This window comes from Schistocerca serialis, chromosome 2 (genome assembly GCF_023864345.2).
Source record: "Schistocerca serialis cubense isolate TAMUIC-IGC-003099 chromosome 2, iqSchSeri2.2, whole genome shotgun sequence".
In the NCBI taxonomy this organism is placed as follows: domain Eukaryota; kingdom Metazoa; phylum Arthropoda; class Insecta; order Orthoptera; family Acrididae; genus Schistocerca; species Schistocerca serialis.
The window spans coordinates 723,774,357-723,793,271 of record NC_064639.1 but is presented as its reverse complement, the minus strand read 5'-3'; the positions used below and the strand labels follow the sequence as shown (position 1 = coordinate 723,793,271).

The 18,915-nt window shown below is 41.2% G+C and overlaps 1 protein-coding gene across 1 annotated transcript in view; it reads left to right on the top strand.

The window, feature by feature from the left end:
- The first annotated feature begins 4,325 nt into the window (after positions 1–4,325).
- Positions 4,326–18,915, top strand: part of LOC126457920 (zinc transporter ZIP10) — a 304,826-nt gene continuing 290,236 nt past the window's right edge. The window contains exon 1 of the mRNA XM_050094614.1: positions 4,326–4,540. Coding sequence (XP_049950571.1) covers positions 4,415–4,540 — 126 coding nt within the window. The 5' untranslated portion in view covers positions 4,326–4,414. The remainder of the gene's footprint in view (positions 4,541–18,915) is intronic.

The following is an 18,915-nucleotide window of genomic DNA, read 5'->3' as shown; positions in this document are numbered from 1 at the left end:
CTCTTCTTCTTGACAGTGTTCCCCGCATATTCCTTTCCTCTCTGATTCCGAGCAGAACCTCCTCATTCCTTAGCTTATCAGTCCATCTGATTTTCAGCATTCGTCTGTAGCACCCCATCTCAAATGCTTCGATTCTCTTCTGGTCCAGTTTTCCCCAAAGTCCGTGTTTCACTACCATACAATTCTGTGCCCCAGACGCGCATTCACAGGAATTTCTTCCTCAGAGTAAGGCCTATGTTTGATACTAGTAGACTTCTCTTAGCCAGGAATGCCATTTTTGCCAGAGCTAGTCAGCTTTTAATGTCCTCCTTGCTCCGACCGTCATTGGTTAATTTTAAGCCGAGGTGTCCATTGCAGCAATCTTTCCTTGTCTTTTGCAAACCAATTACGCTAATTTAATCATTATTAATGATCGTTTGCTGCTTGAACTACAAGTATTTCGACCACCCATAGGATGATGAAGTCTCGTACCATTCCCTCGCCCTGCTATAGAAGCAACTCACGTAAGTGGATAATGACGATTCAGTTTTTTAGGAGCAGAGCACTGGCTGTTAAGTACATTGTGTTGGGCTGGAGTCCTGGCGTGACAGACGGCTTCAACTTCTCGGAAAGTTTTTATAGGCAAGATGGACAAAAACATGTTCGTAGTTAACCGCAACGACGATTACACGAACCATTATCTGGAATGGTGTTGTGCCGGTGTCGTCGATGCGATGAGATTTGCATCTGAAAAGGGATTATACAACCGTTTCAGTTGAATGCTCATCTGATGAAATGACTTAAATATTTTAAGAAACTAAGGATTCTAAAGTCATGATTCAGGTGTGTTGTTGTTGTGGTCTTCAGTCCTGAGACTGGTTTGATGCAGCTCTCCATGCTACTCTATCCTGTGCAAGCTTTTTCATCTCCCAGTACCTACTGCAACCTACATCCTTCTGAATCTGCTTAGTGTATTCATCTCTTGGTCTCCCTCTACGATTTTTACCCTCCACGCTGCCCTCCAATACTAAATTGGTGATCCCTTGATGCCTCAGAACATGTCCTACCAACCGATCCCTTCTTCTGGTCAAGTTGTGCCACAAACTTCTCTTCTCCCCAATCCTATTCAATACTTCCTCATTAGTTATGTGATCTACCCATCTAATCTTCAGCATTCTTCTGTAGCACCACATTTCGAAAGCTTCTATTCTCTTCTTGTCCAAACTATTTATCGTCCATGTTTCACTTCCATACATGGCTACACTCCATACGAATACTTTCAGAAATGACTTCCTGACACTTAAATCTATACTGGATGTTAACAAATTTCTCTTCTTCAGAAACGCTTTCCTTGCCATTGCCAGCCTACATTTTATATCCTCTCTACTTCGACCATCATCAGTAATTTTGCTCCCCAAATAGCAAAACTCCTTTACTACTTTAAGTGCCTCATTTCCTAATCTAATTCCCTCAGCATCACCCGACTTAATTAGACTACATTCCATTATCCTTGTTTTGCTTTTGTTGATGTTCATCTTATATCCTCCTTTCAAGACACTGTCCATTCCATTCAACTGCTCTTCCAAGTCCTTTGCTGTCTCTGACAGAATTACAATGTCATCGGCGAACCTCAAAGTTTTTATTTCTTCTCCATGAATTTTAATACCTACTCCGAATTTTTCTTTTGCTTCCTTTACTGCTTGCTCAATATACAGATTGAACAACATCGGGGAGAGGCTACAACCCTGTCTTACTCCCTTCCCAACCACTGCTTCCCTTTCATGTCCCTCGACTCTTATAACTGCCATCTGGTTTCTGTACAAATTGTAAATAGCCTTTCGCTCCCTGTATTTTACCCCTGACACCTTTAGAATTTGAAAGAGAGTATTCCAGTCAACATTGTCAAAAGCTTTCTCTAAGTCTACAAATGCTAGAAACGTAGGTTTGCCTTTCCTTAATCTTTCTTCTAAGATAAGTCGTAAGGTCAGTATTGCCTCACGTGTTCCAGTGTTTCTACGGAATCCAAACTGATCTTCCCCGAGGTTGGCTTCTACTAGTTTTTCCATTCGTCTGTAAAGAATTCGTGTTAGTATTTTGCAGCTGTGACTTATTAAGCTGATAGTTCGGTAATTTTCACATCTGTCAACACCTGCTTTCTTTGGGATTGGAATTATTATATTCTTCTTGAAGTCTGAGGGTATTTCGCCTGTTTCATACATCTTGCTCACCAGATGGTAGAGTTTTGTCAGGACTGGCTCTCCCACGGCCGTCAGTAGTTCCAATGGAATATTGTCTACTCCGGGGGCCTTGTTTCGACTCAGGTCTTTCAGTGCTCTGTCAAACTCTTCACGCAGTATAATATCTCCCATTTCATCTTCATCTACATCCTCTTCCATTTCCATAATATTGTCCTCAAGTACATCGCCCTTGTATAGACCCTCTATATACTCCTTCCACCTTTCTGCTTTCCCTTCTTTGCTTAGAACTGGGTTTCCATCTGAGGTCTTGATATTCATAAAAGTCGTTCTCTTATCTCCAAAGGTCTCTTTAATTTTCCTGTAGGCGGTATCTATCTTACCCCTAGTGAGATAGGCCTCTACATCCTTACATTTGTCCTCTAGCCATCCCTGCTTAGCCATTTTGCACTTCCTGTTGATCTCATTTTTGAGACGTTTGTATTCCTTTTTGCCTGTTTCACTTACTGCATTTTTATATTTTCTCCTTTCATCAATTAAATTCAATATTTCTTCTGTTACCCAAGGATTTCTACTAGCCCTCGTCTTTTTACCTACTTGATCCTCTGCTGCCTTCACTACTTCATCCCTCAAAGCTACCCATTCTTCTTCTCCTGTATTAATTTCCCCCATTCCTGTCAATTGCTCCCTTATGCTCTCCCTGAATCTCTGTACAACCTCTGGTTCTTTTAGTTTATCCAGGTCCCATCTCCTTAAATTCCCACCTTTTTGCAGTTTCTTCAGTTTTAATCTACAGGTCATAACCAATAGATTGTGGTCAGAGTCCACATCTGCCCCTGGAAATGTCTTACAATTTAAAACCTGGTTCCTAAATCTCTGTCTTACCATTATATAATCTATCTGATACCTTTTAGTATCGCCAGGGTTCTTCCATGTATACAACCTTCTTTCATGATTCTTAAACCAAGTGTTAGTTATGATTATGTTGTGCTCTGTGCAAAATTCGACCAGGCGGCTTCCTCTTTCATTTCTGTCCCCCAATCCATATTCACCTACTATGTTTCCTTCTCTCCCTTTTCCTACACTCGAATTCCAGTCACCCATGACTATTAAATTTTCGTCTCCCTTCACAATCTGAATAATTTCTTTTATTTCATCATACATTTCTTCAATTTCTTCGTCATCTGCAGAGCTAGTTGGCATATAAACTTGTACTACTGTAGTAGGCGTGGGCTTCGTATCTATCTTGGCCACAATAATGCGTTCACTATGCTGTTTGTAGTAGCTTACCCGCATTCCTATTTTCCTATTCATTATTAAACCTACTCCTGCATTACCCCTATTTGATTTTGTGTTTATAACCCTGTAGTCACCTGACCAGAAGTCTTGTTCCTCCTGCCACCGAACTTCACTAATTCCCACTATATCTAACTTCAACCTATCCATTTCCCTTTTTAAATTTTCTAACCTACCTGCCCGATTAAGGGATCTGACATTCCACGCTCCGATCCGTAGAACGCCAGTTTTCTTTCTCCTGATAACGACATCCTCTTGAGTAGTCCCCGCCCGGAGATCCGAATGGGGGACTATTTTACCTCCGGAATATTTTACCCAAGAGGACGCCATCATCATGTAATCATACAGTAAAGCTGCATGCCCTCGGGAAAAATTACGACTGTAGTTTCCCCTTGCTTTCAGCCGTTCGCAGTACCAGCACAGCAAGGCCGTTTTGGTTATTGTTACAAGGCCAGATCAGTCAATCATCCAGACTGTTGCCCTTGCAACTACTGAAAAGGCTGCTGCCCCTCTTCAGGAACCACACGTTTGTCTGGCCTCTCAACAGATACCCCTCCGTTGTGGTTGCACCTACGGTACGGCTATCTGTATCGCTGAGGCACGCAAGCCTCCCCACCAACGGCAAGGTCCATGGTTCATGGGGGGAGGGATTCAGGTGTATAATGCCCAAAAAATGTATACTGCGAGGACACCCGAAGAACTCGAGGCCGCCAGGCGAAATGCCACCTAGCGGCGGGACTCCTAAGCTATGCCGGCTACTTTCGCCGCTAGTGCTGCCACCAGCGGCAGTTTATGAAACTTACAGCATCTATGTCTCGGACGAATCCGGCCGCAGCTTCAGTTTACAGCGGGCTGACGGTGGGAGTGGTAGCAGAATTGGAAGCGGACGAGATTTCAGAGGGACGCGCCTGACTAAGGGGGTGGTGCACGGCCATGCGACTGCGATGACGACCGGAGCTTGCTGCGTAGTCGTGACGCTGTTAATAGCGGCCGCCGCCGCTGACAGCACAGACTTCTTCCTCAGGGAGATCTTCCAGAAGTATGGAAACAGCGGAGTCATAACCTACGAGGTGAGTTTAGGGCGCAGCCGGCACACTGCGGGGTGGGGGTAGCAACCCTCGCCTCCGGCGCGCGCTTTGATTTCCCACTACGTACCATGTCGCGTTTCAGTGTAATTGCAGCGCTGTTATATTGACTGCGTACTAAAGATTGTGATGTCGGTAATTGTGCTTTCTGTTGGATATTTAAAGTGTTTGTGTGTGGCACGTCGTGAGCTAAGTTAAAAGGAGAACGTGCCGATGTTGAATGACAAATGGAAAAGTATACGCCTGCATTGATAATAAAAATTATCATCTGATGACGACCGAATTGAACTAAGGAGATAATCATACTAGCTGGTTGTTATTCAGTGTGAATTCCAATATATTCGGTTTCAGTGAATGAAAGTCGTTGGAAATAAACAATTTTTTTATTTTTAATTTAGCTGTTAATTTAGTATATTATGCGTGTACACACGTAATATCACTTGCGTGCTATAATCAATTCCTATACATTGTTGCTGCTTCTAGCATTCTCCAAGAGCTCTGTTACAAAACGACTTTAGGAGAATTGGACAACTATATTCTATGGTTTAAATCATATCACTTTGCGCATAACAATAACTTGTACACACCAGTTTTGATTCCTGCGTCAACTGAACAAGGAATCTTTTCACCAAAAATAGTGTTACCGATTTACCCAGAAGTGCGTTCTATGTTTGTTTACCCTGCAGATCTAATTTTGCGTTGTATCTCCGGACACTCTAAAATTTTTTAGAATTGTTAGGTTTATGCTTTACAAAAAAGCTTCTTTATTAGCGAGACAGTGGAAAAATAAGCACGATAACGGGATTTATTTTATTGTTTTAGTGAAAACTCGATGTCGGGGCAATGTCCCGAACAGCGTCAAAACCCAAGACGAAAGCTATAACGAATTTAATGTAAATATAGAGAGCTAGAACTGTAAAAACAGTTAAATAGAACTGAGAAAAATATACATCGTTGGCACGTACATGACAAAACGCCTGAAATGTTTTATATCCATTGGTACCTATTACCTTATTTGTTTTCTTGTGTTAAAACACTGAGACAGTGGATTCACGCTCTCCTGCATGTAAAACGAATAGCATTTTATAATTTACGCCCATGGAAAACCAGGTTTGGCATATGAATATCTGTTGTCAGCTGATTGTCGCTGGAGATGTTTTGGCTGCCACCGAGGCCACGGCTAATGGCGGCCCCGGCATTGCTGCGGACTGCCGGCTGTCCATAGAGTGATAGCGTACAGCGGCGCCCCCTCTGCTAGACGCTATCTCTGATCTCACCACGTCGAGACGATGACATCGCTACTAGTCGCTCACCAACATTTAAGGCTCTATTTGTAACTAATCATTTATCAAAAACGAAGGCACCGTAATTTCGAATGAAATTGAGAACAGTAAAATTGGGGATTTGTTGACTTGACAGTGTTTGTTTTGTTAACTGTGAAGCATAGTGCCAAACAGCAACATTTGCACAACAGTGGTAGTATTTTACCAGATTTCAATAATTCCAGTTCGAAACTTTATTCCCAAGCAAATGCAGTGATGCATCCCGTACACGCAGTGCTGATTTTATCTGTTACACAGTAGCAAAACTCAGAATGAGAGGTTGAGAACCCTGTGTATTGATTTATCAAAGCGTATCAAGAGTTGTGTGGTGCGAAAGTTAAGCAGTGCACTCGTCAGTATTTTGTATTGGTGGGTTCGCAGCATCAAACGCAGTAGTGCTTGAGAATTGCGGTACTGCCGAAATAGGCCTATTGTACGAAATACAATAAAACTATTAGCAGCTAATTTGGAAGATTCATAGTGTATGTCTAATGAGACACTATTCTTCATTTACTATAAGTCTATTATTCCTGCTGTAAAAATTATGTGCGTTTGAAGTTGCTATACATTTCCGCGTTTGGAGGACTGTAATTATGTGTATATTTTATTGGAGTACCGCTACCAATTACATGATGTGTTTAGCTTTCACCAGATTGTTCACAAACTGGATTATGTAAAGATGAATGATAAATCTCTTTCGCCCTATAAGAATTATTTTCGTCGCTACATAAACAAGAAACAAGGCAGAGGACAACACAAGCCAAACAATCCATTCGCTGAATTGCATACTTGGGTCAGATAAAAGACAAAAAATAGTTATCTGAGTCAGTAGCACAAAGAAATTGTTTTTATGAGCGGAATCCTGGGAAATGATCGAACGAGATAGAAGCAGACTTGAAGCCGTGAAAATGTATTTTTTGGAGTAAGGAGTCATAGAGTTTCAAGGCGAGAGAAAATCCCATATACAGAAAACAGGAAGCGAATGAAAACCCTTCATACATCATGGAAGATGTGGAAAAATGGCGTTTAAAATGGTATGGGCATATGATCAGATTATGGGATTACCTAAGTCAAAACAAATTACTATAAGCATTTTTGGATGGTGACTGTCAACAGCCGATAAGTAATGTATAAAATGAATATTTGATCCCAAATATTTGTGTTTGCAATAAAAACAGCTGATGGTTCAAATATGCATTTTATACATAGAAAGTACTATGTTGGTAATCCCCATGCAAGAGGAGAAGTTGACACTGTGCAGAATGGAAGAGTAAAGTAAAGGAGGATATGCAGTGAAGAAATTTGAAAGAATATTTGTACAAGGCTCGAAAGACTTGGATACGAAGCTGAGGGAAACGGCCTATAGAGCTGTAAACAACTTGGAAAAAAGGAAAAAAAAGCTCCGTATACAACTCACGAAAACTTATTTTCACTTTGAGAAGATGTATAAGAGACCAACAACCGTGCCGATCATAGTATCTGTTACAGTAATAGCAATTTAGATGTCTGCCAGATTGCTGCGGTCGGTAAATTCCTTCGTTTCCCTCGTTACATGATGGTGTTGGAGAGCCGTGAGGAAAGGAATAATTCAATACGGTTTTGTCTTCGGCGCGTGTCAGTTAATCATAACTTACTTCTATGGGTGATGGAAATAAGTACCACAAACAGGGGAGACCGAAGCTGCTATGCAAATTGACACACCCTAATTACACTGATTAACTGGTATCGGAGAAACCAGGTGCAATATGTTGAGTTATCGTCAAAAGTAAATTCTGCACTTCTTAACTACCTGAACATCGTTATTAAAAATATCTAGAGTCAGTGTTAAAAATCAAGGAAAAATTATAACAGACGAGAAGAGTTTTTATGCATAATCACTATAATATTTAGACTCTTTGAAATGTGACGATGGAAAACAGTAGAAAACGATCTGTCCCTAGTCATAAGCCTGAGCCACTTGTCAGCAGTATTGTACAAATTACAAGATATTGCATATTTCTATGAACAGTCTTTTCCTGGAGTGACACGTTATCTTCGAATTTATGCTACGTCTCGTGATGGTTTAGTGAAATGGTGATTTAGATGTAAAAGGGAGATCATGTATTTCATACAATAGCTGTATGACGCCAATTGGAGGTGCATCCAGACCTCGGAAAATATGTGACAAAAACAATTGATTTGAGGATATTGTTTATGTGTGTCGCACGATGGAAACAATATACTAACTGTTACAAATTTCCGTAGCTTGTTTTGAGAGCTAAGTGTGCGGCTATCGTTAAAGACGAAACACTGACTGTATCGAAAGTTTGTCGCTGCTGTCTGCAGAAGATTCATAGATCCTGATGTACAGCTCTGGTGTGATGCAGTAAAACGAGGGCGTTTGATTAAAGCATAGAATGGCGGAAAATTAGTGGTATTGGTGACGTTATGCTCATAACACTGATGTTGTGAACCTCTTGTTTTATTTGAGTTATATCTTTCCCATGAACGAAATGCAGACCTTGTGTGGATCTTTACGGGCTGATAAACGGCGGCTTGCAGCGGCAATGAGGTGACAGTTTGATTGGAGTTGGCTAAACCGGTCGGCTCACCATCTCCAGAACGCATCCTGCTACCCTCAGTGCGCTTCTTTCTGATATTTCCGGCCAAACAACTCTCAACGCGCACACCAGCACAGTGCAGGGAGGACCCAGGCGGAAGGAAGAAGTTAATACCGGTTGGGAGACTGCTAAGTGGATCACTTTCTGCAGTTTCTCACGGACACAAAACCATCGCGACACCCGCCTTGGCTATGTACCTCCTTAACGAAGACTTTTCCTATCGTCGCTGCGGAACACGATCCAGACTATATCTCATCTTTGTTTCCGTGATTTATGGTTTTCTCTCATTTGTCAAAGTGGATACACGTTTGTGAATTTCAAGGTGCATCATATGAAAGAAACAGGTTTCCTTTATTCTTTGGATTCTCAACTTTCATCACAAATAAGTAACGAACAATCTGCTAAGACGAATTGTCGAAACAGCGCTTGTTTCGTATGCATTTCGACAAATAAATCTTGCGCTAGTTCTCTTGTTGAGTAGCACCAGAAAATTATTCACGTATTGTGAAGTAAAATGTATGTCTGGGGCTATGAATTCTGTCAGTAATCTATCGTCTTCTCTGCAATGTATCGTGACCAGAATACTGGCTACACTTAATTATTGACTGAAAAGATAGATATTCCTCTAAATTAAAACTAAAGCAGATTACAGTGCAGAGGTGGATTCCTAAGATTTAGTTATAATAAAAACACCAGACTACAGAAATATTTTCCTTTGATTTAATTTCACAGGAGAATTTAATCTCCAATCAAACTTCAACTCAAAATCTGAATGCCCCATATTGTTTCTCAAATGATTACACGTTTCTGCTTATGAAGCACATATACGAAAATCTTTGTTATAAGAAGACAAAAAACACCACTCTGGGTGTAGAAAGTCTTTCCTATTAAAATCACGATCAGCTTCACGCCAATTTCAGTGCACCTTCAGTATTTTACTTTCTTTTTACACTGGCTTAGTAAATATTATATGGAGTAGAAAACTCCTGTAGATCATGTATTTTCACAAATTATGTTTGGAACATTGTTTTACGCTGTCCTGAAGCCTCACCCCGTCCTTCACGTCATTGATAAATCAAAACCCGCCAGAAAAATTTGTCAAATTGATTAAAAGGCGTCCCTAAAATAAAATAATACGAGTATTTGGTACAACAAGAATAAAATAAGTCCTGCAAAGTGTGCGAACATGTACACACATCAAAAAAAGTTTTGCATCGCATCGGTTCCGAGAGTCCCGGAACCTGTACAGAAAATTGGAATAGAGATCAACATAGACAACATCTCTGCCCTTTTTATTGCTCATGAAAACCACACATTGCATATTGTACAGCGAGACTTTCAGAGGTGGTGGTCCAGATTGCTGTTCACACCAGTACCTCTAATACCCAGCAGCATGTCCTCTTGCATTGATGCAGTCCTGTATTCGACGTGGCATCCTATCCACAAGTTCATCAAGACACTGTTGGTCCAGATTGTCCCACTCCTCAACGGCGATTCGGCGTAGATCCCTCAGAGTGGTTGGTGGGTCATGTCCTCCATAAACAGCCCTTTTCAATCTAACCCAGGCATGTTAGATAGGATTCATGTCTGGAGAACATGCTGGCCACTCTAGTCGAGCGATGTCGTTATCCTGATGGAGGTCATTCACAAGATGTGCACGACGGAGATCGCGAATTATCGTCCATGAAGACGAATGCCCCGCCAACATGCTGCCGATATGGTTGCACTAGCGGTCGGAGGATGGCATTCACGTATCGTAGAGCCGTTACGGCGTCTCCCATGACCACCAGCTGCGTACGTCGGCCCCACATACTGCCAACCCAAAACAGCAGGGAACCTCCACCTTGCTGCACTCGCTCGACAGTGTGTGTAAGGCGTTCAGCCTGACCGGGTTGCCTCCAAACACGTCTCCGACGATTGTCTGGTTGAAGGCATATGCGACACTTATCAGTGAAGAGAACGTGATGCCAATCCTGAACAGTCCATTCGGCATGTTGCTGGGCCCGTCTGTACCACGCTGCATGGAGTCGTGGTTGGAAAGATGGACCTCGCCATGGACGTCGGGACTGAAGTTGCGCATCATGCAGCCTATTGCGATCAGATTGAGTCGTAACACGACGTCCTGTGACTGCACGAAAAGCATTATTGAACATGGTGGCGTTGCTGTCAGGGTTCCTCCGAGCCATAATCTGTAGGTAGCGGTCATCCACTGCAGTAGTAGCCCTTGGGCAGCCTGTGCGGGGCATGTCATCGACAGTTCCTGTCTCTCTCTGTCTCCATGTCCGAACAACATCGTTTTGGTTCACTCCGAGACGCCTGGACACTTCCCTTGTTGAGAGCCCTTCCTGGCACAAAGTAACAATGCAGACGCGATCGAACCGCGGAATTGACCGTCTGGACATGGTTGAACACAGCCAATATGAGCTGTGTACCCTCTTCCTGTTGGAATGACTGGAACTGATCGGCTGTCTGACCCCCTCCGTGTAATAGGCGCTGCCCATGCACGGTTGTTTACATCTTTGTGCGGGTTTAGTGACATCTCTTGAACAGTCAAAGGGACTGTGTCTGTGATACAATATCCACAGTCAACGTCTATCTTCAGGAGTCCTGGGAACCGGGGTGTTGCAAAACTTTTTTTGATGTGTGTACATAAGCATCAGCAAAAACATACCATATTATCAGCTGGATGCGACACGGGTACAGCCATAAGGAACGCTGAACTAGCTAGAGCCCTAGGCAAGCAGACATGAAGAACGCTATTGGCCGTGGTATCCGGAAACCCAGCAAGATGGCGCTAGACGGCTACAGAAAGTGGGGCTGGAGCACTGAACGGTGAAGCGTGAAAGAGAGGGGGGCGAGTGCTGTACATCAAAATAAATTATAATTTAAATCAGCAAGTGATAGAAAACATAGAATATGCGTGTACAGAAAACTAATGCTCTAATTCCCGTATGATGCAGACCACTACTATTTGTAATGTATATTATTTCACACAATTTTAATACCAATTGAGAATTTATAAACAATATTTTTTACATGCATCGGAATATGTTGTCGGACAGCAGGAACAATGGACTACCTGGTTAGGTAGTTAAAATTTCCTAAAAATAGTTTAACGTGAGCCCAGGAGATTTTTGTAAGGCTCGCAAAGTTGCAGTCTCTTCTCAAATATTAAGGTTGTAACTTGTATTATCCAAAAATATGATTTGCGTTCCCTCGTGTATGTCCATGATCTGATGTCCTGAGTCGCGTAAATGGGCAATTAGTCCAGATCCTGAATTCTTGCAGTTGATATGCTATTTAAGCAGAGTTGGAAAAACTACTGCCAGTTTGGCTTATATATTTGGCGTCACGTTGCTGAAATGAGATGCATTAGACACCCGGAACCTAAACCTATCATGAAGCATACTTTGCTTGTTAAATTTGTGCCCGTTGTTCTTAAGAATATAATAAGCCTGGACTATGTTTTTCGAAACCTGGCATTTGCCTATTCTATCAGAAAATATCTCCTAAGAAAGGGATACTGCGGTACTTTTTCCTAGTGGGACCTGTGTTGTCTGCTGAGATAAGGTATTTGGTTGGGATAGAAACTGTGCCACGTTGCGACTCATATTTAGCCTTCGTACTATATCCCAGTGCCAACGTAAAAAGGCAAAAAAATTAAAATACTTAATTTGTAATCCCTGTTTGCAACACCTGCGTATGCGTCTAAATTAAAGTGAAACTGGTCGTGGTTTTAATAAAAAACTTTCTATAACTAGAGCAGTGTTTTATACCTTCTTATAAAAATGTGGACGTTTGGTTACTGTTGCCTGCAATCCAAAATAATATATGAAAACGTGTTTTGTGTCAAGTATTATGTAATTAAGTTTGTTCTCCAAGTTGACTCAGCGAAATTCACGTTTTTTGCTGTTAAAATGCAGAATTTATCCGCTAGATATTTCTGTGATGTTGTAGAATCTATGATTATGAAACGCAGAAATGATCACATCCTGAGATCTGAAGACAGGACTGGAAAAGTTAATAGGGGGCTACGTCGACAGTATTGTACCTGCTAGCACTTAGGTGAATAGGTTGCCTGACAAGAAGGAAAACTGTGAAAAGTGTGTACATGCAGACACTGAACAGACAGTTTGCGTTATGCAGTGGTTCGTTAATTAGCAGCCAGAAGTTGGTGTAAAAGGATGTTTAGGAATGAGGGACTGGTGAACAATTTATAATCTCGATCTGAAAAATAAATAAATAAACAAACAGATCTGAAGAAACTCACTCCATCCCAGTTGTGTGCTGTAGAGGAAGAGGCAGATGGCTGCATTACCATTGCCATTCTGGACATATCTAGTTGACCTAATATGAGATAATAGGTTAGTCATAATAAAAGCAACAGCGTGGACAAGAAGGAAAGTGACCATCGTTTAAGTAGCAGGCGACGAATACGGAAGTCAATAATGAGCGTGAATAGCTTTAAATATATGGGCAAATAGGCGAAGACAATTGGATGAAAGAAGGCGGGAAATAAGAAACAAAAAATGGAAGTACCATTCCAAGCCACACGAAACGTTTCCAACAAAAAGTGCCTTTCCATAAAAATCAAAATAAGACATTACAACTGTCGTAAAACCAGTGTTTCTTTGCATAAGAATATCAGAATATCTTATCGTCTCTGAGCGCACGTGAAAGGAAAGAAAGCGAGAGAGAGAGAGAAAACTAAAACAATATCCTTTGTTCAGATTATAAAAAAGTGGATCTACATCAAAGAAACCCAAACCAGAAATATAGTCTAGATAGAAAAAAATACGGACACAATGCGCAAGCGCAGATTTCGATTTCATGGCCACATAAAAGAATTAATGACTTTAAATGGACGAAAGGTATTTTCGACATTTTTTACTCGAAACCGAAAAAAGAATAGCGTCGCATACAAACGCCAAAAAAAGGCGGAGGAAATTGGTAAAAAATATCAGAAGACACACTAAGCCGAAACATCTTCAGAAAAGCTGTAGTAATATTTGGGTCTTTCAGAGATGAGGAATGAACGACTGGTGGCAAATGGTCAGGTGGATGCCGCTCTTAGGTACAGTGTGTTCATGAAAGATATGAGTAAACAAAAACTGACAACGACTGATAAAAATTGGTCATAAGATTATCGTGATCTCTAGATGGTCGTGTAATGGAATGAGTAAGGCAGGAATAATATCTCAGTGAGCTATAATAGAATAAAATAGTTGAGGTAAAATTGAGAAAGTGGTAGCTTTAAAAAAGATGAAACTGAAAAATTGCAGTATAGCAAGAATACAAACCGGCAGTGTAATAGATACGCACAGAATTCAGCTGCTACAAGTCCTTGGAAGAAGACAGCATTTTGAAATACAATGCAAACGGCTGTATCTCGAGACGAGCAAATCAATGAAATGTTTTTAAAGTGATGGGCGCTACTGATTATAATATACGATACTTAATTCGTGGCGAATAAAAGTTTCTTTAATATCTAAAACCGTTGTCTTTGGGTAAAGCCTATGAAATGAAGTATCAATAAGATATTTTGGCACTGTTTGAAACAAGAAATGCACTGTTAATGGATACAGATCTTGCTGAGTAAAAAAAAAGCGACATGTGTTGTCAGTATACTCATCTATTAGAGCAAGTGTGATGTGCAACAGCCGCGTAGCGTTCAGGGTCTCAATATTCAGTATCGCTGTGAATTACGGCGGTGCGCCCTCTGGATGTTGAATTTCATGTTGGTACTCTCACGTACCTGCAGTACGTCTTTGATTGACAAATTGTCTTTGACTACAACGCTTCACGGTTAGAAACTGTACAATAAAAAGAGGACCAGGACAGAGGAGCACGTTAGCATGATGTACCAGAAGTATGGCGGGGAAGGCGAGCAGACACTGATGGAGAAACTGGTCAGAACGAATAGTGGCGTCAGAGCTCTACATTAAACGAAGCAACAAACAGTACACTCATGTGCAGAAATACAAATACTGAAAGTGTTGCAAACAGAAAACAAAAGGAGGGAAACAATCATTGATTGGAAAGAATCTGAAGGAACTGACTCCTCGTCGTCAGAGATTGACCACCAAGTCAACTGCCCTCACTCGTCTTACTAGACATCATTCTCATTGTGTGGTGTTTATTAAAATGAAGAAGACGTAATGCTACTTTACCCCGAGACGTCGCTTTACATGTTTCTAGTCTATATTTTCTTAATTTAATGATTTTAAAAAGAGGAGGGCTTCAAAGCAATAGCATCTCTCAAGAATGATCATAGAATCTCTTTGACTACTTCATCAGTTGATGGTTACATCTTTCCAGGCAGTGTGCTATGTACTGTTATTCATGAAGTTTTTGACATGCGTCGTAGGTGGGTATGGTATGCTGCCGGCTAGGTAGTGTTTTAATCGTAGTACGAATAAACTATATTGTCACAATATAGAGCTACATTACTAACATATTCTGAAAAATTCAACCTGCTTTCCACCTCTTCCAGTTCCCACCATTCTTTGCCGTTTGGTACACAATTGGATTGTTAAATCTCTACTTACAGTTCTTCCTCGATTTGTTGATCGAGTATCATCGTGTCTTTTACCTATGACACAGAAGAAAGATAATAAAAGCAATGACATGAACAAAGAGAGGTAGTGACCATCGTTAAAGTAGCAAGCGACGAATGCGGAAGTCAGTAATGAGCGTAAGTTGCTTTAAATAGAGGGTATCCGGGAAGTAGGGACGAATATTAAAGCGCTATAGAACATACAAAATTTATTGAAAACTTAATTTTTTTGACAGACATTGAGTAACTTCTCCCACTAATCTATGAAAAACAATATCCTCTAACTGACAACCCAAGGCTGCGCAGCAATGAGCAATGCTTTCATTGAGGTTCTCGATGAAGGGTTCACAAACATCTGGTAGGATGCCGTTAATAACCCTTTTAATTTCATCCTTCAAGTGATCTATTGTTTGTGGTTTGTACACGTACACTTCTGATCTCACAAAACCCCACAAAAAAAAGTCACAGGGTGTAAGATCGCATGATCTGGCAGGCCTATCCTGGTTGTCACGCAAAGAGACGATTTTTTGAGGAAACGTTTCATTCAGCAGAGCAGTCATTCCACGGGATGTGCGACATGTCGCACCATCTTGTTGCAGCCGAAAATCGTCATGATTCGGTAATGGTAGCTCTCTCATCATTTTCAAAAAAGTGCGAGCCGATAACTCCTATTGGCCGTGCGGTTCTAGGCGCTACAGTCTGGAGCCGAGCGACCGCTACGGTCGCAGGTTCGAATCCTGCCTCGGGCATGGATGTGTGTGATGTCCTTAGGTTAGTTAGGTTTAAGTAGTTCTAAGTTCTAGGCGACTGATGACCTCAGAAGCTAAGTCGCATAGTGCTCAGCCATGTTTGAACCACTCTTACTGCCCAATCGTCCATTGTGGATGCTTCTCACCTTCCACAGTCACTCGCGGATTTTCGTTACCCTAGAGTCTGTAGTTCTGCTTATTGATGTACCAGATGAGGTGAAGTGCGCCTCATCTGCGAAAATTATTCTTTTTTGTAGTTCTCGATCATAGCTTGTAGGCCAAGACCCATTAAGCAACCCGATGTCTCTTTCCATGATCTGCTGTCTTCAACTCTTGTGTACGCTAGATCTTGTAAGCATGCATTTTCAGATCTTTTCAAAGTATTTCAAGCAGAGAATTTGGTGATAAATTCGATTGTTGAGCTCGTCGGCGAACCGATTTCCTGTCACACTGTCAGGCACGACAGCAATGTTTTCTTGTGTTCGAACAGAAGGCGGTCGTCCTGTTTTCTTAATGTTTGAAAGTCTGCCCCTGGTACCTGAGTGGTCAGCGCGAAGAAAAGTCATATCTAACGGCTCGGGTTCGATTCCCGGCCGGGTTGGAGATTTTCTCCTCTCAGGGACTGGGTGTTGTGTTGTCCTTATCATCATCATTTCATCCCCATCGACACGCAAGTCACCGAAGTGGCGTCAACTCGGAAGACTTGCACCAGGCGAACGTTCTACCCGAAGGGAGGCCCTAGCCATACGGCATTTCCATTTCCGACGTTTGAAACAAACTTGTGGTCTCAAACTTCCGGATCAACTTCCGAACTGATGATTCGATTTGAGCAAAATGGTTCAAATGGCTCTGAGCACTATGGGACTTAACTTCTGAGGTCATCAGTCCCCTAGAACTTAGAACTACTTAAACCTAACTAACCTAAGGACATCACAAACATCCATGCCCGAGGCAGGATTCGAACCTGCGACCGTAGCGGTCGATTTGAGCAGCATTACGTCCGAGTGTCATAGCAATACACATACGGTTGCCGTGGATCCTTCACTGTTTTTGTAATAACTTTTACCACTATGATACGTTGAACAGTTGTCATCTGCTCCATGACGAAAATAAACATCAAACAACAATGCTAACCACACAAAAGCTATGGAGCTACTAATGGGAAGGTTTGCAAATAACAAATAGGAAAAAAAACACGGTTGCTAACCATCATATGATGACAAAATGGCGCGAAATTCAAATTCGTCCTTACTTCCCGGACACTCTTTATGTGGGCGAATAGGTTACAGATAGTAGGATGAATAAAGAAGTCTTGAAATAAAAAAATGGAAAAGGTTCCCAAACCACAAGAAACGTTTACAGCAAAAACTGCTTTTCCATAAAAATATAAATACATCATTGCAACTGTCGTAAAACTAATGTGTGTGTATGCATGTGGGTGTCTTGTGGTCTGTGAGCGAATTAGAAAGGAAAGATAGGTAGATAGATAGAAAGGGACAGAGAGAGATAGAGAGCTAAAACAATATAATGTATTCAAATTATGAAAACTAGATCTACAAGAAAATATCTAAGTATGAAATATATACCAAAACACAAAAAATTACGGACACAATGTGCAAGCGCAGAGTTCAAAATGGTTCAAATGGCTCTGAGCATTATGGGACTCAACTGCTGTGGTCATAAGTCCCCTAGAACTTAGAACTACTTAAACCTAACTAACCTAAGGACATCACACACATCCATGCCCGAGGCAGGATTCGAACCTGCGACCGTAGCGGTCGTGCGGTTCCAGACTGTAGCGCCTTTAACCGCTCGGCCACTTCGGCCGGCCGCGCAGAGTTCGATTTTATGGTCGTATAAGAAGAATTAATGGCTTTAAATAGATCAAACGCATTTTCTACATTTTTAGCTTGAAACCGAAAACAAGAATAGTGTCGCATACAAACGTCAAAAACGGACAGTGGAAATCAGTCAAATCATCTAAAGACACACTAAACCGGAACATCTTGAGAAAAGGTTTATTTGGGTCTTTCGGAGAGGAAGAAAGAAAAACTTGTGCCAAATGGTCAGATAAACGCCATTCGTAGACGCTAAGTATTAACAAAAAACACGTGAGTAACCAATAACCGACAATAATCGTCATTATGGTTGTAAGATTATCGTGATCTCTAGAACTACTTCTCTCCTTCATATCTGCCACATACTTTACAGACCTAGCTGCAGCTCTCTGTTCGGTGAGACTGTGATTCTTTCCAGAATTCTGAACAACGATCGTGGAACTTCATTGCTCTCTACTCTTTTCCTTGCCTTATCATAGCAAGCTTTTTCTTTCTCCGAACAAGTACTGAGAAAGCCAACTTAATTCAAAGAACATCGCAATCTGTAATCGGTTTATGTCAAGTCAAGCAGCCATCAAAATACTGAATCAAAAATGGGTATTTTAGAGAAGAAGAACTTCCAGTTTCTGTATAAAGTAAGGTGTTGTGACAGATAAAATATGATAAAAAGATTAAAATAAGAAAATAATGCTGATATTGACGAAGGTCTGTGCATCAACTGGTTAAAGTAACAATAAACAATTTATATGTAAGCAAAAACTACAAGAAAGACGTGATCAGTTAAGTGTCGAGTTTCTACTGAAGGTAAACACGGAAGATGGCCGGAGTATGAAAGAGCCTAAGGAGAAATAGGTGACAAAACATTGCCGTTTACAGTGCTTACTGCTGACCTCTCCAGAAAGCGGGCAGAGGGCCAGTCACTCAGTATATTGCGAATTGTCCGCTGTGCGTAGTAAGAATTACTAAGTACTTTTCCAGAAGAGAATTCCAGTAAGACAGCAAGCTCTGAAAAAATATCGTTATCAGTCAAACAGGATACCAAAATGAAATTAAAGTAAAACTTGCATCCGCTTCCACGACATGGCTCCCATGATCGTAGTCAAATGGCACTGATCATCGTTGATAAAAGGATCAATAAATAAAATGAAACATCTTTTCAGAGTTCAACACTGTAGAAAACTGTATGTGACTGAAATGAAACAGTAGTGCCAAATTTTTCGTTCGAAAATCTAATAGAGGTTCATAAATATTCACCTAAATACGAAACTGACAGTTACTGAATTAAAAGGAAAGAA